Genomic DNA, 23860 nt, shown 5'->3' on the forward strand with positions numbered 1-23860 from the left:
GGTCTCTGGCTTCTTGTCTTGTATAACTACTCCTACAGTGTATTTTGTGAATAGATCTACAAAATATAGTATGTAATTCCTATCATCCCATTTCTTCAAATCCATTGCCAATATGTGATTGAAGTCTTTAGCCATTGGCAAGGCTACTGCTGGCTTGTCTGGGCTACGTTTTCGAAGAATGCATCCCTCACAGCCATCTATGATGAGGTCAATCATTTTACTGAACTTGGGATCCCATTGTTCAGCAGATTTTATGAGTTCAATAAACACTCTCTTAGGCCTATGTCCGAATTGCTTGTGAAGCTTGTGAAGTAGTTGCATTTGCACCTCTTCACTTTCTTTTAACATATTCACAGCACAGATTTCTTGCATCATGTTGTTGTCTTGGCGCTCATTGTCACCAAAGAGATTGAGTATAAAATGACCAGCACTTGTAGTGTCCACTCTGATCAATTTACCGTCAATTGATGCTGTATCGTCTACCATATTGAGAGTTATTCCAAGCTGTTTCATATGAGTTTTAGACATCCGAAGTGGAATGTCCGACTCTATGACATCTACTTCAATAAGATGTCTTTTCCCAGCTACAACAATAGGAATCATGTATGCTTCTAGGGTTGGTAAAATCCCTTGATTTCCAAATTGGAAGGTTCTCTTGCTCTTGTATGGTCCTTTAACATATTCTTGAAGCTCAACGGGCATTGATGACAGAAAAATGTTCATCCATTTTCGCCCTGTTACAGACGAAGTGCAACAAGAATCCAATGCGGCACAGTTGATGGATTCAGCTGTGAATTTGCTCAGTTCTTCTTTGTTAGAAGTGAACAGGACTTTCTCAACCTGATCTTCATCTTGTTCGTCTTTTACTTCATCTGTTTCTGATTGTCCTCTGTCGAAGTGGGCTAGTAGCGCCTCTTCTTCATCAGAGTTTTGGGTCTGTATCATAAAGATTTTTCCTCTCTTTTTGGATGAATTACCGCCGCTATTGTTGTTGTTACTGTTCTTGTTATAGGGACATTCTCTATTAAAGTGCCTAAACGAGCCACATGTCTTACACTTAAAGGGTTTTCCTGAAATAGGATCGATCGGATTCATTGGGTTGGCATCCCTGTTCTTGGGAACAGAACGAGCGCCATTTGAGGAAAAATTGGACGACGACTTTCGGTTATTGTTATAATTCGCAGTATAATTCTTCTTATATGAATTATTTTTCTGCCAATTAGCGAATGCTTCTTGATGTTCGGCAGCAAAGGCTTCGGCGCTAGTTGAATTTCCGCCATTAGAAACGATGTTGCCTAACGAATCAGATAGCATGTCCTTTAATTTTCGCTTAACGGCCTTGTACGTCTTTCCTGTTTCCTTTTCCAAATCGAGAACCCCTTTTACTAATTCAGCTTGTGTATTATTAAGCTTCGCCCCTAACATTACTATAAAGGCCTTGCATGTGTCGGTAAAGGTTATCCCTAACTGCTTACATTTGTTGTAATGCCTTTCATGCTCCTTCAAATACTCTAAAATAGACTGATCTTGTGTCCTTCTGTATGACCATATCTTCTCAAAAGCTTCCAATTCAGTAATCCTAGCCTCTTTGCCTATGTGCGTATCCAGAAAGTTTAAGACCTTGGTCACCCCTTCCGGATCGTTTAAAAGTTCGGATACAGGGTGAACATTGAAGAAATCTCGCTGGATAAAATCGCCGAACTCTACCGATTTGTTCGGTAAGGCATATGCTAGCATGGATCCTAAGCGTTCTTTCTTATAGTCCGTGAGACCGGCCCATAATTTAACGTTGTTTTTAAAATCTTCATAGGATTCAAAATTGTTCAAATTTGGGGCATCTGCCCCTATTTTACAGTTCGAATTTTCCGTCATGGTTCACTATTTAAGGTTGACACCCTAGGGCTAGATTAATTTGCCTTTAACAATTCTTACTGTTAACACCACTGTTTTATTGTGGTTACGCTACTTATGGATATATCACCCTTCTCGGGCTATAATAAAAACAACACTATTTGATTTTATTGCACCTAATATGATTTTCTTTTTATTAAAGGGAAAAACATAAGGCTATAGTTGGATATTTTTACTATACAAAAATCTTTATATTTTAATCTAAAGATTTTACATTTTTCTTCTCCAGCAACGTTGACAGTTCTTCATGTTTGAACATTTTTCACCTTTAAGGTTCAATAAGAATTTCTGTTTATTAGAACACTATTACAATTATCAATAGTTCAGATTGTAAATAATTGGTTCAGAATAGATGTATGGTTAAGGTATTAATTATATGTCAAGTCACAGAGTGCCGTAGATCTTTTAGGCCATGTTCCCCTCTTTTAATCGGAAAACAAAGCTTGTAGCTCTGCTACTACTGATATTGACATATAATTACCTCAATATTAAATCAACAATACACCAAGTCTATACTAGCCAATCATTATAAATCTGGAATAAAACAGAACAAACTTAAAACAAATTATCTTAAAACCTTAAACAGCTATTCACTACTAAAGTATCTGCAATGTAATAAAGACGTCCAAGCTTCGATAAAAGATAAAAGATAAATAAATACACAGCATCAAAACATTTAAGATATTTATTAAATAACAAATCTTCATAGATGAATAAATATCTCAACAGCAAACAAACTGAAATAAATAAACAGATCATAGATAAATAACACAAATATAAAACTGACAAAACTCACCATCGTCACCAGGATGGAGAATGAACAGAGGATGTGCTCCAGGTTCCTTATGAGTGTTTGTGTCAGGTAGGATAAAAACCTTATTTTGAATTTTATCATTAAAATTTCTAAGCTTTTTAAAAACCAGTTAAGAATAAAGTAAGATTAGGTTTTTCCTTACAATTTTTATGAAGTATATACCTATAGAAGAGTCCTGAATTAAAAGTACACTTACTTAAGATACGTTTTAATTCATATTATGACGATGTCTAACTAAACTCTAATTCGTATTAATCAATGTTTTAGGTTGTTCTTCGAGCGTCACCAACAAAAGGTGGCAGAGATGCACGCAAGCTTTTCTGCGACCACCGTCATGGATGAGAAAACTGAAAAGGTAACATTTTGGTTGATGTGCTTTCTTTTTATTTTATTAGGGTATTTTTCAGGGAGGGAGAGGACATTTGCTTATAAATCACATTGATTCCGTAATTATCATAATTTGGAGAGTAACAAATTTTCGTCCAGTATCTCTTACGGTCACTAGGATTTGATAGATTTAAATCCAAACAAAAAAATTAATCTTTCCACTACCCCTCGAAAAATTACACATTCTCCTTTGCAGGTGGTTAGTTTTCTGGACTGGCTGTGGGAGGAGCTGGAGGCTGACCCGCTGCTGGCAGCTGCCAACCCTGAACAGCGAGACGAGGCAAGGATCGCCGTGGAACGAGCTGTCTTTTCACAGGTAAAACATTTTAATTTCTTTTTCATCAACGAAAGTTATAAAAGTTGCCTTTATATTTAATATTTATAAGGTTTAATAATCAAACAACAAAATTCAAGGTATTATTGCAGTTTACTGTTCTTATTTCAAGAAAGAAACATTATAGTCAATACATTTCTATTATTTAGATCTATATGAGAGCTCTGTATCCTAACCAAGAAGGTGACAGATCCAGAGATATTGTTATGCAGGAAAGATTTTATTATAAATGGATTCTTTTTTTTTTAAATTACATGTTGTAGTACGATCTTATAAGGAAGGGGAGGTTATGCAATTTAAGCCCAGTCTCATAGTTAAGTTTTAAAGTAAGAAAATTTTAAAAAATCCTATGAATTTAGTTTAATTTCTATATGGGAAGAACTAGAAACTTGATTTTAGAAAAACTTTTGGACATTATAGTGTTAGAGTAAAACACTACAAGGAGAATGGGCGCGCTAAATAACTGTATCTCCTCATCGCACTGTCCTTGTGTTGATTTTCAATAAAATCATTGAAAATCAACCAATGGTGTGGTGTGTATTTTCACAGCCAAGTAGTAGAAAACTATTTGGTAGCAGACGAATAAGGTTATTGAAAAAGGAAGGGAGGTAGTTATCTGTATATACATCTATACTATAGATCTGTTATTATAGCCACCATCCTAAATGCTTTATTTCAATTTAATTTTTATTGTGTGGTAAATTTTAGCACATTTTTGTAGAATATCTTCCTTTTTGGTAAAATGATAACATTAACCATAACCATTTTTTATAATACATCCTTAACTACAGGAGCACATAGCAAAGCTGAAATTGGTGATTACTCCTGGTCACAAGGACCTCAAGATTCCACAGAAGTTCAGATATGAGTGTCCCTGGCCATCAGCCCAGGTAATGATAGCCCAGTGTTTGCGTCACAAGAACTATCGACTCCTATCTCTTCTTCACTTTTCTGAAACCAGTTTTGAGTTCCTGTGTGAATCTTGGGATTAGCTTATTGGCACCTAGGGTGCAAATTACACTGGTACGCAAAGTTTTATAAACTTTGGACACTCTTATTGAATTTTGATAAGTTGGTTCAAAACTAATTTCAACCAAGAAAATTGTCTCAAAAAGGGGTACTTTTGTTGTCCATACTCTTTATTGTTATGCTTATTAAAATTCATTGACAGGCTGAGTTGAAACGTCTGCCAGCGTTCAAGCTTCCTAGCGACAAGGTTCACTGTGTGTCCAGAGTTGCCAGCACAATCATGAACCTGTTGTCACTGGCCGCTGACAGGCTGGTACCAGCTGCTGACGACTTCTTGCCAGTTCTGGTGTATGTGATAATTCAGGCAAATCCGCCTGGCCTTCTCTCTACAGGTATACTTTAATTGATTGATATTTTATGATTTAAAAATTTTTTTCTTTGTAAAAATTAATGCTTGACATTTTCACTTTTTATTCGTAGTAAATTTGAATTTAATAGACAATTTAAATATAGAAATATTCCATATTCTGTACATCGTATGTCTAAACGACAATTAACGAGTTTGTTAAGCTTAGAGCTCCCTTCTTGTTAAGTTTTGTGTTAGTCTTTCCTAAGATTAACCTCACTTGATTTTTTTAGTAGCGAAGCTACTCTATAATTCACTATGTCCGTCCGTCAGTCCGTCCGTCAGTCCGTCAGTCCGTCAGTCCGTCCGTCAGTCCGTAACGCTATGGGGGAAATGGGATTTACTCAGCTCCTATAAAAGATAGAATGCTGAAATTTTTTGACAACATTCCCATCATTAAGGAGCACAATTGACTATAACACATCATTGGCGGTCGGACCGCTTTTTAGCAGGTTTTAGGCTATTTTTATATTTTTCACATTTTTCTCCATATCTTCAGTGTTTATGGTCCGATTTTCAAAATTTTTTTAGTTATAGATATCAAAATTAAATTTCCCGTCGTTTAAAGAAAACAACGATAAGGGCCAGACTGCCTTTTTAGCAGGTTTTAGGCTATTTTTATATTTTTCACATTTTTCTCCATATTTTCAGTGTATATGGTCCGATTTTCCAAATTTTTTAAGTTAAGGATATAAAAATTAAATTTTCTGTCGTTTTAAGAAAACAACCATAGCGGCAAGATTGCCTTTTATCAGGTTTTTGGCTATTTTTATATGTTTTACATATCTTTCCTCATATCTTTGTTTTTTTATCCAACTTTTTTGGGATATCAGGATCAAAATAATTTTCCCCATTGTTATGTGCATCTTTAATGTAATTTACTTTGACCATCGTCATCATACAAAATAAAACAAGGTTTCGTGTTTATTTTATCCAATAAATCTAGTCTTGATTTTAATAAATACCCTTTAAATCTACTTGTACGTATTCCCATCTATGATTTTTGTGCTTCGCTACTTATGGATGTTGTCATCCTTGTTTATTTTAATGTTAGCAGACAACATATTTATTTATATTAATAAGTCAGATATTGACGTGCATCTTTTCAGTTCAATTTGTTGACAATTTCTATGGTACTCGTTTATGTGGTGAGGATCAATACTGGTGGATGCAGTTTCTCAGTGCCGTAGAATTCATCAAAACTATGGATTACTCAAATTAAACCATCAAGGATCAAGAACATTTCTTCAAAAATCAACGTTTTTTTCCTCAGCCATCAAGAAATACCTGAAAAAACTCTTAAGAAAACTTCAAGAATCCAACTTTTAAAAAATAAAAATCAAGTCTCATATCTGCTGAATTTATAAAGAAACAGTCTTACTGAACTCTAACGGAAGTTATCTTTTGTAAACTACAAAAATAAGGAAATTTTAATCGTTCATCAAGAATTATTATTATTATTATAATATATTGCTGAAAATACCTTCGCTCAAAAGTTAAATTTTCAAGAAGGCAAATGATTTTATTTATCAGTGCATTTTGAGCTGGAATATCTGTTTACTTTTATCATTCAAAGTTTTTATTATTTTTGTTGTAAAACTTAAAACCAGGGTTTCGGATCCGGATCTGGATCCGGATCCGGATCCGCAAGGATCCGTATATTTTTGAGTCCAAGGATCCGGATCCGGATCCGCAAAAAAATGCGGATCCGGATCCTTAGACTCCAAAAAATGCGGAAAAAATGGAAAAATCTACCTAAATTTATATAAAATCTCAGACATTCTCTTGATGAGAGCCAATCTTTAAGGTTTAGGTTCAGACTTGAAAATTAAAAGTATTTTTGACTTCGATTTAAAGAATAAAATTTTTTTTGAAAAATTTGGTGATTTTATTTTTATTGTCAAAGATTCGGATCCGGATCCGCACTGACCAAATTTTGAGGATCCGGATCCGCATAAAATCAATGCGGATCCGAAACCCTGCTTAAAACATAAACCTTACCAAAATTCACTAGGTATAATGTTATTAATTGCCTATTTTCTACCTTACTTTAAATCAGAATATGTTAGAATCCCAATTCCTAAAGAACCATATCGAAGAAACTTTTTCACATGTAAGATTTATATCAAAGGTAAAAAATTTAGAATTTTCACATTTTGAACAGGGTTATATATTTTAGCATAAAAAAGAATATTTTCCCTTTAATATTTGGTAACTTTTAACCAATATTTTGTATTAAACGTTTGTATGCATCAGACATGTTATAAAAAAAAAGTATTTTACTACAACCAGTTAGATTTGATGCCTAGTGATTTATTAAAATTTGAAAATTGTTTAATATTGATTAAGATACCTACATATTAATATATATTATTATTAAATTTTTTTAGTACCTATGTAAAATGATTATCCAGTGTTTAATATTTAACAAACATGTGTAACTAAACTAATGCTCCATAAGTAAGGGACTGCTTTGGTTCACAATTTTAAAACAAGTTTTAGAACAGGGTAGCCATTTTGTTACTGATTCAAGAAAACATAATACACTGGGATTAATTTTTCTTCATAGAATTCTCAGCTTTGTCCCTTCATTTTAAAAAACATGCTCGTATAACGTTAATCATAATCAAATTGTTTTTAACTGTACTTATTTGCTAATTTTATTTTTTCCATAGCTTTAATTTAGATTATTACATCTCAAAATCCAATTTTAGAAAAAGCATGCTATCCAAAATAATTTGACAGAATTGTACAAAAATCTGATATATGTTAAAAAAAGTAAAATCTATTTTAAAAAGAAATTTTAAGTTTTAAAAGAATTACAGGGGTAGGTATGGTTTTTATGAAATCTTATTTATTACCTAACCTTGTTGTTTCAAAATATACCACAAGAAACTGTATAGCAGAAAAAAGGTTGTATTACTCAATCTGGGTGATATTTTTTTAGAGATCTTATTCTTAAGGGATAAGACAATAGACAGTAAAATTTTACACATCATCCAATGATTTTAAACTAAACTACCCCTTTTGCATATTAAAATTATTGGTTGAAAAGTTTGGATACTAGTTTAGATTTAACCAATCAAAATTCAAATAAAAGTTCCTGAAGTTGTTAAACCATAAATAAAGATATCGAGGTTTTAAAACTTTGGGTACCAGTGAAAATTTACAGTCCAATGTTCTATCCCTTCCCGGTAATTGTTTTTTACTATGGGGCGTGGATTCTAGTAATATTTTATTTTTAATATGCCCCCCAAATGTAATGGCGCCCCCTTGATGTATATTTTGCTTTTATTACACAATGCAAGAAATTTTGGATCTGATACAGATTACGGTAAAATATTGCTGGTATCGATTATTTCTTCTGAAAACAAGGAATTTTAAAGTTGCCATCGCCTAAACGTACATACATATTGATATGTTAATGCTATGTATGTTATTAGATCTTGCCGATAATAACGATGTGCTGACATAATATGTACTTTTAGTCGCTAGATCCGTTGATATTTGCAGTTTTTATTGAAATGTTCGATTCCAGGATCATTTGACCGTAAACTTTACTAGTTACAAAATTTTTACCCTTAAAGTAAACGCATATCCAAGATATTAAATAAAAAATTAAGGTAGGTAGTTACTTTTAATTGTTTTTTTCTCTCTACTGATTATTTTTAATATTTAAAAAATGTGCTATTATTTTTAGTTATTAGTATCTGATTAAAACCAGTAAAATCGAAAAACTTTATTTTCATAATGATTTAAAGGCTTTTTAAAGGCTTTCAAGTAAAATCAAAATTATATAAAAAAAATGATTTCTCGTGTTCTACCTATAATATTGCACAAAATGCTTGGCCGACAAGAATAAAAATATTTTGTAACAGAGATCTTAGGGGATAAGACAATGGAAATGTGTGGACTCTATAAGCTTGAATCAACTAATGGAGTAACGAATTAGAGAAAGTGTTTATAAAACTTTCCATATAATTTACAGTTCATTGTCCACTCCCTTCACGCGAGTAATGTACCACACAATTTTAATCAGCAAATTTCTTCCCTCTCATTTTATTTAAAAGTTTAATTTATAATTTAAATTGTTTTTACTGATCCATATGTGATAAGAAATCTACCATTTAATTATAAATATGTATCGTTTATATTTAATTATAAGATACCAGTATGTATATGAAATAAAGATTTAAACACCAATTTGTCTTCTGTAATTTTTTTTTATGTTTTTACCGTATTAACGATAGTTTGCTTATGTATGACGCTAATCATGAATATTGAGGCTCATTTTATCCCGAGAAAACTTATTTATCATGCTTTTTTCAGCTTTTAAATTTTTTCTTCTACATATTACCTAGTCGATAATCTTTTTTTTAGTAGTCATCAAAATAAAATATAATATTTAAAACGAGATTTTTAAGTTATTGTTTGCAAAAGTTTATTTCGATTTATCATTCCTTCCAAGTAACAGTATCAAAGTGAAAATTATCTTTTAAAACCTATTTCTAAAAAAAAATGAATAAAACATGATTTTTCAAATATTTATTGAAATATAGTACTGACATAGATTTTTCTTTTCAGATATATTATTATGAGCACAGTGCGTGCTTATTAAAATATGTATGTAACACAATATAAAAGTATGTATTAAAAGAATTCTCTCTGTCATGATTATTATTTGCATTGTACTTTAATTCAAAACATTTTACAAGTAGGCATTTCATTATTTTAGGAATTTTAAAAACTTTTCGTGGATTGAAAATTGTCATTTTGTTACAAAATAAAATACCATTTTGTACTAGTATGGTATTAGGTTTTAATTACAGCTTATTGACGCTTAATTTCAATTTTTGAATTTTTTTTTTTTGTATTATAAATAAAAATTAAGTAGCAATATTAAAACAAAGCGCCAATTAAACCTGTAATAAATAAATGTATTTATATCATGAGAACCATAAGTTATGTTAATTTTGTAGTGAAAGATTTCTTGGTGTTATCGGTGGCAATAACTTGTGTCTGACCGTCTGGCATCTGAACAATCTTGATGAGGTTGCGCTCCAGCAGCACCCGGCGGAGGTTCTCCAGCTCCGACCTCATGTACTCCTCCTTCTTGCGGAGCAAGTCATTTCTAACCTCCAGCTCCGCTATCTCCATTCTTGCTTGCTCCATCTGCTGCTTTTTCCGCTCCCGGAACCGCTTGGAGGCCAGCTTGTTCTGCTCCTTCTTTCTTTGGCTTGAAGTCATTGTCGCCATCTGAGGCCAGCTGTGATACCGCAGGCGTTTGGCGGAGGTTGCTGCCGGCGATTCATCTTGGTCTTCATGAGTTGTGTTAATACTAGAAGATGTTTCTTTATGTCTAGCACTTGATTTCTGATTTTTATGAAAGGTTGATGAGGTTGTAAAGCTAGATGCTGATGAAATAGATGAGGCAGGTAGTTGTGACAGGTTGGTGTTGGCCTTTGCAGATATTGCAATAGCTGCCAGCAGATGTAGAGGTCCGTCAGCGAGGCTTACGGCTAGTTCAGCGGGAGTCGGAGCAGCCCTGGCGGGTTCTGATATTGTTCTGCGGATTGTAGCAGCTCTCTCGGCGCTGGCGGCTGTTGCCAGTATTTCTAAAGAATCTTGGGATGATTCTTCCACCGAATAGGGACGTTGGATACAATTATCTGCCTCTAGCTGTTGGCCAGTAGTATTAATAGGCGCTTCATACCGCAGCTGGCCACCTTCTCCTTGCAGGTACTCAATTTTCCTTGGAATATTCTCATTCTTGTTGTTGTACTCTTTGTTTACAGTCAGCAGTTTTGTTGCCGGCTCCTGTTCACCAGGTTTTGATTCTCTTACAATGTTGATACCAGTTTCATCCATCCGCTCACACCCGCCAGCATTATCATCAATTATCAGATTATCATCATATTCCTCCATAACTACATTCTCCTCGCACTCAATAATTTCCTCATTAGCTATGTCGGTGTCAAGTGCTGATACAATCAGAAGATTACCGAGCTCCTGGCATGAATCCGATGACCCGTTGGATCCGCCGCTGTCGTGCCGTTGGCCCTCAATGCCACCGTTGAAATTTCGCTGGATGAAAATGCCACTATCTTCAGAATTGCCCGCTGTTATGGCTTGTTCAGAATCATGATACTGAAACATCCCGTTGCTGCTATCGCCGCTGTAATGGCGAGCTATGTAAATCCCGCTGTCCATAGATTCTCCGCTGGAATGGCGCTGATTTGAGTATTCATCATACTCATGACTGCCGCTGAACCGCTGTCCTCCGCGGCCGAAAATTTTGAGCCGGCCGGCTTGTTGTTTCTCATGCTCAATTCTCTGACAATATTCCTGTTTCACCGCTGGTTGTGGCTCAGATTTTATGCACAAATTAAGCGGTGCGTCCCTATCATCCGATTCCGAAGTCGCCGCGTTGGATGACAGAACGCGAAAATGAGACCTTCCATTGAAAAACTTGGGAGCCGCCGCCACAGAACAATAATCCACCATTGCTGCTAATCTTGATGTCAAATAAATATCACAAACATTCCAAGCAGGCTTTGATGGACATTTTAGATGGTAATATCTAATTAATGCCTAAACTACCATTTAAAGGTTGTTATTTTTAGGGAGAAAATTTGCCTGCCTCCCTCTTCTAGCTTTGTGTGTGTGTGTGAGTGTTTGTGTGTGTGGAGTGGATGAGTGATGTTATTATTCTATTGCGTCAACCCGTGTAGATTTAACGCAGTCAGACGCATGCGCAAGCCAAGCAAGGACGACTTTAGTGGCTTTAGCTAAGCGAAACTTGTATCTGAGAGGTTTTGTGAGTCTCTGTTTGTCAAAATTTGTTTTGTTTGCAGCAGAAAACTAGAGTTTTATCAGAGGGGGCGGGGGGAATTGAAAGGGTAGGAAGTACTTAGAGGAGTTTTGTGCTTTTAATTTTATCAATTAAAAAATCTTTAAAATGACTCATTTTATTACTAATATTATTGAAAATATTATGTTTTTATTTCAGAATATAATGAAAATATTGCGTCGCTCTCCCTTGTTATTGGTGTGAAGGCCCAGTATTGAACAATTCCTGAATTCACGTGAATTTATCCATCTGGAGGCCGAGAATATATTGATTTTTGTGTTGTGTATTATATATACATCAGCTGAATATATTTAGTCAAGTATAAAGAAAAGAAACACTCAGTGAAACCAAATTCTGAAACATAAATTTTAAAATTGTTAAACTTTTTAATAATAAAAAAGTAATAAGATAAATTGAAAATGGCTCTAAAAACCTTGGTTGGCAGTAAGATTATGAACGATGTTATCCGTGCGACTGTACAACAGCACAACAAACAGCCCAACAAGCTGGAGTGGAGGGTGTTGGTCGTGGACAACCAGTCCATGAAGATGGTCTCGGCCTGCACCAAGATGCACGAGCTCTCCGCGGAGGGTATCACCATCGTAGAGACTGTGGAGAAGCGCAGGGAACCTATGCCCGCCATGGAGGCCATCTATTTGATCACGCCCACCCAGGAGTCTGTCAGGTAAGATATTAAGATGCCTAGTTTTGCTTACAAGTTTTATATTGATACTGTGCAGTAATATAAATAAGTAAATTGTGTGTTTGTTAATGTTCCCAAAGATCTGTTAAACATCTGGATGAACGTTTTAAAATTACCAAGAAAAATTTAGTATCGATCCATAGCTGATTTTAGGTTATTTGGTCGAGGGAGTGTTGTGGGCCTATGAAATTAAATAATCTTCTTCTCTCACCAAAAAAAAATCTAATATCATGAGAAAATATAAGGGGCGGCAGTATTCCCATACCCTCTAAGGGTGTAGCAACAGCTGATATTTTTTTTTAATCTAAGAATTGTTACGCCCTAAAAGATTTATTTCAGGCCAATAATGTTATTTTATTATATGTAAGTTTCTTATAAAAATCAAATGAATTTGGAAAAACTAAAATATTGCTTTATAAAGGTTTAATAAATCGCACTTTTCCTAAGTAAACTGCAATACTAATTTACCATAGTATTATATTAAAACCTGTAGGTACCTAGTGCTTGTGTGTTAATTTAATATTTTTTACCCATTTTCAATCTCTTTTAAATCCTCTAATATAATACCTATCTAATATGTTTGATTTGACAAAAATATCTGTAAATATCCCAAGTTTGCCAGAGTTTAACGCAGACTCGAACCCAGCATATCAAATATTGGATCTATTTAGGTGTTTGATGTCTGATTTCCAGAGTCAGAACCGCACGTCCTATAAAGCAGCCCATGTTTATTTCACTGAGGCCCTACCAGAAGAGAGATTTAAAGGTAAATGAAATATCCAGTAGATAGAATTTATTAAACTCATTTCAGGGAAAGAGGGATAATACCAATCCGATTTGGTAATTACCCTGTAAGTGTTTAGCGAGCATAGAAACCTCCCCCCTGATATAAAAAAAATCGGTGTTAATGAATGATGGGGGGGGGGGGGGGTTCTTTTTAAAAACTGGGTATATTGGCCTATATATAATAATATTGTAGGGCCCATTATTAAACCTCTTTGATCTTTTATTATAGAGAATTGATAACTTGAAAATGTTAATTGATGTTAATTCGGTTAGGTTAGGTAGTCCCAGTGGGTTAGGGAACCACTGGTATATTCCTGGCGTCCGCAGGTTGTTCTCCACCCACACTCCTATTCCCATTTTTTTCCTTAGAGAGACGGACAGAAATCTTTCTACTTTATTCTAATGGATATTTATATTTAAAGAGCTGTGCAACTCCTTGGCTGCCAAGCGGATCAAAACCCTTAAAGAGATTAACATTTCCTTTACGCCTTATGAGGCTCAGGTAACATTTTAGCACTTGGTAAACCTGTCTGTCGGTACCGCACTTAGTAAACCTGTCTGTTGGTACCTAATGCAATGCGAGACTGGGTATTTCTCCAATAAAAAAATTTGCTTAGATTCTATTAGAGATAGAAAGGTGAAAGTTACTCGAGGCATTTTCTCTAGTTGGTCCGTTGGTCCTTCAGTAATCAATAATGCTTTTAGGGACATTGAAATTATAAAGGGGATAATTTGTTTCCTCAGCTTTTGTGAGAGATAAATATAACTATGAAAAGTCTTTCTGTTAGATTGTCTAATTTTGTTTTATATGTTTTTCGCTACCGCTACCTATATAGTATATATGTATAGAAGATGTTTTCATCCTTATTTATTTTATCTTCAGGTGTTTTCTTTGGATACCCCGGACGCCTTCCAGTTTTACTATAACCCGCTGCGCGCGGCTGACCGCAACACTGGCATGGAAAAAATGGCGGAGCAGATCGCTACCTTGTGTTCGACTCTCGGCGAGTATCCCTCCATCAGATACAGGTTGGTTTATGCAGTTTCAATAGGATTAAACTTGACTTCTTGCCATATTCGTCTTGGTCGACTTAAAACTTTATCACAAAAGTTAAGGTGCCAAAAAGGTTTTAAGGGAAATGTGTTAAATTATACATTAAATAATGTTTCTACTTCTTAAAATGTTTTAATTCGATATGACTATTCTAACATTCCCAATGATGTTTATATTAACTAACGATACGCAGTATAGACGGATAGACGGTCAGTTACCTACCATTTTGTAGATGTCTTGCTTTAGTTCCTGATTAAACTTGTTAGGTAGGTATTTGTTGATTCTTGTACTTGTAATGCATCTGCTTTTTTATCCGTTAACGTGTAAAGGGGGGGGGGGGCGTAATGACATAAGCTCTTAAACCGTGAGCAAAATGGTCTAAATATTGAGCTAGACCCTTCAAACTTGGTATATAAGCTTAGTCCTATAGGTATTACATCTAAATGGCAAAAAAATCCAAAATTTTTTATTTTTAGGTTAGGTTAGGTAAGAAAAACCCTGCGGAAATGGGGTTTTTAGGCTTTTTTTGGTCTATTTTGATGTGGAAACTTGCCTTAAATTGTTTTTTCTTAGGGTTTTAACTTAAATACACTGTTTCTATTCATATGGACATTATTTAAGATGATTCAGCAAGTCGGGGACCGACCCCAAGGGGCTAGGTGGGTGGCCCGCAGGGGTTAAGTTCATTTTTCCCAATATATTTGTTGTGATCAAATTATAGGTTTTTTAGGTCAAGGAACTCAAATTCAGAGCTAAAATAAGCATTAGACTAATCTGAAGCTAGCCCCAGCGGGCTAGGTTGGTGGCCCGCAGGGGTTAAGTGCATTTTTTCTAATATATATCTTGTTATATATCAAACTATAGGTTTTTTAGGTCAAGAAACTCAAATTCTGAGCGAAAATTAGCATTAGTCTGACTTGAAGCTAACCCCCCCGGGCTAGGTTGGTTTTCTGCAGGGCTTAAGAGCATTTACCTAACCTAACCTAGAAACTTACTTATATTTTCACAGGTTTTTTTCTTGAATAAACTGTGTCTATTAATGAGGACTTTATTTAAGATGATCCAGCAAGTCGGAGACCGACCACAGCGGGCTAGGTGGGTGGCCCGCAGGGGTTAAGTGCATTTTTCCCAATATATATGTTGCGATACATCAAATTATAAGTTTTTTAGGTCAGTTAACTCAAATTCAGAGCTAGAATTAGCATAAGACTAATCTGAAACTAGCCCCAGCGGGCTAGGTTGGTGGCCCACAGGGGTTAAATGCATTATTTCCAATATAGATCTTGTTATATATCAAAATAAAGGTTTTTAAGGTCAAGAAACTCAAATTCAGAGCTAAAATTGACATAAGACTTACCTGAAGCTAACCCCTGCGGGCTAGGTAGATTTTCCACAGGGCTTATGTGCATTTTACCTAACCTAACCTAGAAACTTACTTAATCTTTTTTGTTTTTTTCCTTGAATAAACTGTGTCTATTAATGAGGACATTATCTATAATACAAAGTAGCTTGATGTCTGTCCGTCTGTCTGTCCCTTAAGATCTCGGTAACCACTGAACCGATTGGATTCTACTCTTCAGGTACATACCTATTGGTCCTGTGGTGGTTTTAAGCTATTTTCTTGGGGGGTGGGACACCCCCAACCCCCCAAAAAACAAAAAAAATCCCCCCATTTTTTTTTTTTTTTTTTTTTTTTTTGTAGAAGAATTCTTTTGTAAAATTCTTTTGTAGAAATTTTCTTTTGTAGAAGAATTCTTTTGTAGAAGATTTCTTTTGTAGAAAATTTCTTTTGTAGAAGATTTCTTTAGTTCTTCTTATTTTTTTATTTTTTATCTTTTTTGTTGTCATCTCTTGGGGCAAAGCCCCTAGAGGCTAGGGGCGAAGCCGCTAGTTTTAGATAATCCAGCAAGTTGGGGACCGACCCCAGCGGGCTAGGTGGGTGGCCTACAGGGGTGTAGTGTATTTTTTCTAAAGTATGTGTTGTCATACATCAAATTTTAGGTTTTTTATGTCAAGAAACTCAAATTCAGAGCTTATTTAAGCATTAGACTGACCCAAGGCTAACCCCCGCGGATTAGGTGGGTGGCCTGCAGGGGTAAATTTTCCAAATTATGTGTTGTTATACATCAAACTATAGGTTTTTCTAAGTCAATTTGGAGCTGAAAAAACATAATAGCAACCTGATGCATATAATTTTTTTTATGACAACTAAAAATGCACTTAACCCCTGCGGGCCACGCACCTAGCCTGCTGGGGTCTTAAATCTTAAATAATGTTCTAATAAATGGACACAGTTTATTTCAGAAAAAAACCATAAAAAAAACAAGTAAGGTTCTAAATAGCTTAGGTTAGGTAAAATGCACTTAAGACTTGCAGGCAACCCACTTAGCCCGCTGGGGCTAGCTTCATATTAGTCTGATGCTTTTATTAGCTGTAAATTTGAGTTTCTTGACCTTAAAAACCTATAGTTGGATGTATGACAACACATACTTTTAAAAAAAAATGCATTTAACCCCTGAGGGACACCCACCTAGCCCGCTTGGGTCGGTCTTCGACTTGCTGTATCATCTGAAATAAGGTCCTCATGAATGGACAGTTTTTTTAAAAAAAAAAATATTAAACGTAAGTTTCTAGGTTAGGTTAGGTAAAATGCACTTAAGCCCTGTGGGCTACCTATCTAGCCCGCTGGGGTTAGCTTCAGATTAGTCTAATGCTTACTTCAGCTCTGAATTTGAGTTCTTTGACCTAAAAAACCTATAATTGGATTTATCACTACATATATATTGGGGAAAATACACTTAACCCCTGCTGGCCACCCACCTAGCCCGCTGGGGTCGGTCCCCGACTTGCTGGATCATCTTAAATAAAGTCTTCATTAATAGACACAGTTTATTCATAAGGTCCTTATGAATGGACAGTTTATTCTAGAAAAAAAACCTAAAAAAATAATAAATGTAAGTTTCTAGGTTAGCTTAGGTAAAATGCACTTAAGCCCTGTGGGCAACCCAGCTAGCCAGCTGGGGTTAGCTTCAGATTATTCTAATGCTTATTTTAGCTCTGAATTTGAGTTCTTTAACCTAAAAAACATATCATTTGATGTATCACATCAAATATATTGGGGAAAATGCACTTAACCCCTGCGGGCCACCCACCTAGCCCGCTGGGGTCGGTCCCCGACTTGCTGGATCATCTTAAATAAAGTCTTCATTGATAGACACAGTTTATTCAAGAAAGAAACCTGTAAAAATATAAGTAAGTTTCTAGGTTAAGTTAGGTAAATGCTCTTAAGCCCTGCAGAAAACCAACCTAGCCCGAGGGGGTTAGCTTCAGGTCAGTCTAATGCTAATTTTCGCTCAGAATTTGAGTTTCTTGACCTAAAAAACCTATAGTTTGATATATAACAAGATATATATTAGAAAAAATGCACTTAACCCCTGCGGGCCACCAACCTAGCCCGCTGGGGCTAGCTTCAGATTAGTCTAATGCTTATTTTAGCTCTGAATTTGAGTTCCTTGACCTAAAAAACCTATAATTTGATGTATCACAACAAATATATTGGGAAAAATGAACTTAACCCCTGCGGGCCACCCACCTAGCCCCCTGGGGTCGGTCCCCGACTTGCTGAATCATCTTAAATAATGTCCATATGAATAGATACAGTGTATTTAAGTTAAAACCCTAAGAAAAAACAACTTAAGGCAAGTTTCCACATCAAAATAGACCAAAAAAGCCTAAAAACCCCATTTCCGCAGGGTTTTTCTTACCTAACCTAACCTAAAAATAAAAAATTTTGGAATTTTTTTGCCATTTAGATGTAATACCTATAGGACTAGGCTTATATATCAAGTTTGAAGGGTCTAGCTCAATATTTAGACCATTTTGCTCACGGTTTAAGAGCTTATGTCATTACGCCCCCCCCCCCCTTTAATTAACTTTTTATTCATAAAATGTTGGATTTATACTTCTTTTGTAAATATCAATCTTTCACATTATTAAGATTATGGAAATGTACATTGTACATCTATAAATATTAATATATTAAGTCACTTACATTTTTTTATCAAATTGAATAAGTTTCCATGAAAACTAATCTTGTTCTTATTAATCCAGAGCCGACTTTGAGCGTAATGGTGACCTAGCTCAGCTGGTCCAACAGAAGCTGGACGCATACAAGGCTGATGACCCAACCATGGGGGAGGGCCCGGAGAAGGCAAAGTCTCAGCTTATTATTCTGGACAGAGGATTTGATATTACCAGTGCTTTGCTTCATGAGCTCACTTTTCAGGTAAGCTTTGTTTTTAGAATAGCCACTATAATGTGAAAAAAATCCCAAAACAGTTTTTTTCTAATATAACAATTTCAAAGCCTTAAAATGTTTTTTTAAAAGAAATATGGGGTAATATTAAACAGGGGTGTAGTGCCTATAAAATTAAAAATATCCTCTGGTCGTTGGAGAGGTTATGTGTTCGAATCTCAGCCCAGCCTATTTTTAACTATAGACTAAATCGTCGGCGGGACGATTTACAATTGACGTTAAAAGTTGTAAATACTGTTGTTACTCAACATATGTGCGACTTTAGTTATAAGAGTTGGCTGAATGGCTTCACCCAAAACAGAAGCACCGCTTATTACCAGGCACCTGTTATGCGTTGTTAAAATCTCTCCCAAATTTAGGATTTCCAGCCAAATGTTGTGCAATCAATGGGTTTGTTGTCTGCAATAGTTAGTTAGGACCTTGTGACGTATTATAAGGGTTTTTCTCTACGTTGTTATCAATCCAACACAAAGGTATTGCATATTTTTGTGTTCATTATTGTTTTACCTGTTAAGGCTATGGCTCTCGACCTGCTGGACATCAACAATGATGTGTACAAGTACGAGGCTGGACCTGGAGTTTTAAAAGAGGTAAGATTTCTTGTTGGTACTTTGTACCTTATCAGCTCAACTTGTCGGTTCGTAACGTAAATGTGAATATCTCCGTTTTTGTGAAAATAACCCTTTCCAAAGAGCATCTTGTATACGTTACTTTGTCGGCGCGGTTCTTTAGTCAAGTATCAAATAACATAGGATAATTATTTTTTTTATGATTTTTTTATTTTCTATCAATCTTTTATTCATATGTACTTCTTCTCCCCCCCCCCCTTTTTTATATGTCCACTGAATACTTGCTCTACAATTAACTTTGTTTGTCGATCAATTTTTTGATGCTTCGCTATTTATTGTTGGTGTCATCCTTGTTTAAACACATATATTCTTAGGTACTCCTTGACGAGAATGACGACTTGTGGGTTGAGATGCGCCACCAGCATATTGCCGTTGTCTCCCAGAACGTGACAAAGAAGCTGAAGAAGTTCAACCAGGAGAAGCGTGTGCAGAGCAGCTCAGACAAGGCCAGCATCAAGGATCTGTCCCAGATGATCAAGAAGATGCCTGAGCATCAGAAGGAGCTTGCCAAGTTTTCCACTCATCTGCATCTAGCCGAGGAATGTATGAAGAACTATCAGGGTTATATTGACAAACTTTGCAAGGTGGAACAAGACCTGGCCATGGGCACCGACGCCGAAGGTGAAAAGATCAGGGACCACATGAAGAACATTGTCCCAATTCTGTTGGATCAAAAGGTGACATTCAAGGATAAAATCAGGATCATCCTGCTGTATATTCAGTCCAAGAACGGCATCTCTGAGGAGAATCTTACCAAGCTGATCCAGCACGCTCAGATCCCCAACGAAGAGACGGCGGCCATCAAGAACACCTCGAACCTGGGGGTAAACGTGGTTGTGGACGGGAACAGGAGGAAGATTTGGCAGATGAAGCGCAAGGAACGCGTCACAGAACAGACCTACCAGATGTCAAGGTAAGAAAATTGTTTTCTTTGTTAAGACTTTAAATGAATATCCCTTTAAAAATGATTTTCCCAATGGAAAATTATTATTTTTAGAATGACTTTGAAAATACAAATGTAACTAAACCTGAAAGGGGTGGAGTCCTTCCTAAAGCTTATCATCCAATATGGATCCTAATCATAACCATTTCAACTAGATTAAAACCTGATATCAAATCCTATTTTGTTTAATATCATACTCACTAACCTAACCTAATAGTAACATCTATTATGAGAGTAGTTCATGTTGGACCAATGTTTGTTTATTGTTTCTTGGTCTGAGTTTTACTAAGGGGGGGGGTTTTTAATGTAACCATCTCGTAATCAATGTATAAATGGCACTTAGAATTCGAATTTCGATCTCAAATTTTGCATGAGTAATCCTTGGTAAGTCTATTTTCCCTAAATCAAACAAAAAGTTGGAAAAGTAACGGCTGGCAGCTGGCGGCTCAGCCGTTTAGCCGTTTTTTGCCTATTTTCAGGGCAAATTCATCATTAATTACGTAGGAATCAACTTTTTAAAACATATTTTTGGTTTAATTCATGTTAAATGATAGCAATAACCATTTTTTAAATTTCTAGTACCAGCTGCTAAATGGATGGGCGGCCACTTTTTTTTGGTAGTATTTTGAGCTCAGCACCCATGAAAACCTACCTCTAAACACGTCACAAGCCCTATGAACTCATTCTACTCTTTGCCGCTCCCAGCTTAGATGCAGCTGTTACCCAGCTGCCATATTGATAGGCGGCCACTATTTTTGGTAGTATTTTTGAGCTCAGCACCCAATAAAACCTATCCCTAGACACCTCACAAGCGCTATGTACTCATTCTACTCTTGGCCGCTCCCAGCTGAGCTGTAGCTTTTACCCAGCTGCCATGTGGATTGGCCGCCACTATTTTTAATAGTATTTATGAGCTCAGCACCCCTTAAAACCTACCCCTAGACACGTCACAAGCCCTATCTACTCATTCTACTCTTGGCTGCTCCCAGCTGAGCAGAAGCCGTTACCCAGCTGCCATATGGATGAGCTGCCACTATTTTTGATAGCATTTTTGAGCTCAGCACCCATAAAAACCTACCCCTAGACATGTCACAAGCCCTATCTACCCATTCTACTCTTGGCCGCTACCAGCTTAGCTGCAGCTGTTACCCAGCTGCCATATGGATGGGCTGCCACTATTTTTGGTAGCATTTTTGAGCTCACCAACCATAAAAACCTACCCCTAGACATGTTACATGCCCTATCAACTCTTCATACTCTTGGCAGCTCCCAGCCGTTTTCAGCCGGTTCTAGCCGTTTAGCAGCTGGTAATAGAAATTTAAAAAATGGTTATTGCTATCATTTAACATGAATTAAACCAAAAATATGTTTTAAAAAGTTGATTCCTACGTAATTAATGATGAATTTATCCTGAAAATAGGCAAAAAACGGCTGCCAGCCGTTACTTTTTCAATTTTTTGTTCGATTTAGGGAAAATAGACCTACCAAGGATTACTCATGCAAAATTTGAGATCGAAATTCGAATTCTAAGTGCCATTTATACATTGATTACGAGATGGTTGCATTAAAACCCCCCCCCCCCCCTTAGGAAGTCACTCAATTATTTTCTCTCACTACTAACTTAGGTGGACGCCGCTATGCAAGGATATTATCGAAGACGCCATCGACGACAAGCTCGACAACAACCACTTCCCATTCCTCAGCGGCCAGCGCCAGGGCTCCATGCACAGGCAGGCTCCCAACAGCGCCAGGTTCGGCCACTGGCACAAGAAGGAGGCCCAGGGCAAGAACCTACCCCGCATGATTGTGTTTATCGTCGGCGGCGCCTCCTTCAGTGAGATGCGCGCGGCCTACGAGGTTACCAACGAAAGGAAGAACTGGGAGTGCATTCTGGGCGGGTCACATCTTATTACTCCAGAACAGTTCTTGGGCGACTTGAAGAACCTGGGCGAGGGTCAGGACGAGGACTGATCACCTAATTAGTAAATTATTCATATAACATGTTATTATAATTATTATTTTCTTGTTTATGTTTTCAATTCTAAAATTTTAACAAACAGTTTACTCTAATGTTGATGATAGATTAAAAATGTTAATTGAATAATAATAATGCAACTCCATTTCTGTAAATGATATAAACTGGCGTGCTTTTAATGATCAGCTTTTTCAATATTTCTCATAAATGCTCTGTTCCCTATAGTAACATTTTAATCTAAAGATTATGTACTTAAATGTTTATAAATATCGTTGGGTAATTTAAATATTTATATAAATTAAGTACAATTTAAGAGTAGAATAAAACTTAAATGTAAATCAAAAACTACTTAAAATAAAATCTTTACATTCCTTTCTGATCTATACTTGAATATTTACAGCGTTTTTTCTGCGCTCGTTTGGTCAGTTTGGCGTCAATAAAAAGTTTAACAAAAATGTTTTGTGAAAAATTTACATATGTTTTTTGGAGGAAATATTTCTAGACTTGATGCATTCATATTATTATTATTTTCGTGTTCATAGAATATAGTTTATCACATAATTATTAATAGAAGATATAATAGATTATATTAAGTTTGCGTAAAAATAAAGAAACTTTTGCCAAGGCATTTGAATTGAGATATTTTGACCCCAGTCAAAATATAATTCTTTAAAAACAAGGCGTAAATGTTATCAATAAAGAAAGAACTAATGATTTAAAAAGGTTGGAAGCCAAAAGTTTGACTGCTATTTCCAATTTTTCTTTAATTTTTACAAAAACTTAAAAACTGTGTAAAAAAATATTCTATTGTTTGCACTTGTATGTTAGCCTGTAATAAAATTATAATTATTCTAATTTTGGCACAAATATAAACAAACTTTGATGCAATATATGGTTCTCTCTTTATATAATTTTTATTTTATTTTGTCTCTTTTTGATTAATAAATAGGGTAACATATCAAAAATTTACCTTTTTTAATTTTTGATTTAAGTGCCAAAATTAATATAATTTAATTAAAAACCTCTCTTATGCATTTTCGAGTATTAGCCAATTTTTTATGAGTAATATTGCTTGTTAGTAAGTTCATGTATTATTAAGATTAATAATATATTATTATATGATATTAAAGTCTTGTTATATATCAACAGTTATAAAGTTTTGAAAAGCATTTTTATTTTATAAAAAGACTTTAATTGTTGATATGTAATAAATACAGGGTGTTGTACCTAAATTGTCCCAATGATTAAAACGCCTTGACAAACGCCATAAATTTTGTTTTTAAAAATCTAAAGTATCTCTTTTTTCTTTGCATGTTAAGGCTTATAAAGACAATTTAAGTGGTACACCCTGTATAATGGTTTATGATCATCAAAAAATTGAAAATTATTACTACACATTGTTCCCTTGTAGAGTCAACAAATATTTTGAATTAATCCTAGTGTATATTGTATGCGAAAAATTTATTTTATTTAGTCACAAAACAAATATTTTTCGCTCAATGGTTTTTTTTCAATTGTATTTTTGGAATCTTATTGTTTTGAATTTTTATTTATTTATTATCTAGATATTCTTATATTTAAGTAAGGATAAGATTAAGTAAAGATTAATATTATATTTGCATCCCACTTTATTATCATTGTAAACTACTCTTGATATTGATTATTATGTTAATTATTATTATTATTATTATCATACTACTATTATTAGTGCATGTTTCTTGATGTGTTTCAAAAATAAATTTAATATTAAATAATCCAATTATGAATTCTGCAATTTTTTTTTC

The 23860-nt window shown here is 35.1% G+C and overlaps 3 protein-coding genes across 26 annotated transcripts in view; 2 read left to right on the plus strand and 1 right to left on the minus strand.

Annotated features, from left to right (window-relative positions):
* The window catches only part of Gapvd1 (GTPase activating protein and VPS9 domains 1), a 33379-nt gene extending 21890 nt beyond the window's left edge, over positions 1–11489 (plus strand). The window contains exons 27-35 of one of the 24 annotated variants that reach the window (XR_013878828.1): positions 2714–2773; positions 2993–3080; positions 3309–3428; positions 3596–3655; positions 4235–4336; positions 4618–4807; positions 5931–8155; positions 8386–8444; positions 8861–11489. Coding sequence is in view for 1 of the 24 variants with exons in the window: in XM_080157865.1 (XP_080013991.1) it covers positions 2714–2773; positions 2993–3080; positions 3309–3428; positions 3596–3655; positions 4235–4336; positions 4618–4807; positions 5931–6043 (733 nt within the window). In the remaining 23 variants the exon portion in view is untranslated. Of the gene's footprint in view, positions 1–2713; positions 2774–2992; positions 3081–3308; positions 3429–3595; positions 3656–4234; positions 4337–4617; positions 4808–5930 lie in introns of all 24 variants that reach the window. The other 23 variants (XR_013878830.1, XR_013878831.1, XR_013878833.1 and 20 more) reach the window with 23 other exon arrangements.
* LOC145317015 (uncharacterized) lies at positions 9352–11325 on the minus strand. Its single transcript, XM_080157872.1, has one exon. The coding sequence runs from the start codon at positions 11323–11325 to the stop codon at positions 9784–9786; it is 1542 nt and encodes a 513-aa protein (XP_080013998.1). The 3' UTR covers positions 9352–9783.
* Positions 11490–11770: 281 nt separating the features above from the next.
* Positions 11771–23830, plus strand: Rop (Syntaxin-binding protein Rop). Its single transcript, XM_080157871.1, has 8 exons — positions 11771–12356; positions 13046–13140; positions 13583–13662; positions 14044–14189; positions 18325–18499; positions 19045–19119; positions 19473–20071; positions 21727–23830. Exons 1-8 carry the CDS (start codon positions 12091–12093, stop codon positions 22070–22072), a joined length of 1782 nt encoding a protein of 593 aa, XP_080013997.1. The 5' UTR covers positions 11771–12090; the 3' UTR covers positions 22073–23830.
* The last annotated feature ends 30 nt before the right edge of the window (positions 23831–23860 follow it).

The sequence above is a fragment of the Acartia tonsa genome, chromosome 4 (genome assembly GCF_053477335.1).
Source record: "Acartia tonsa isolate MP-2025a chromosome 4, ASM5347733v1, whole genome shotgun sequence".
NCBI lineage: Eukaryota > Metazoa > Arthropoda > Copepoda > Calanoida > Acartiidae > Acartia > Acartia tonsa.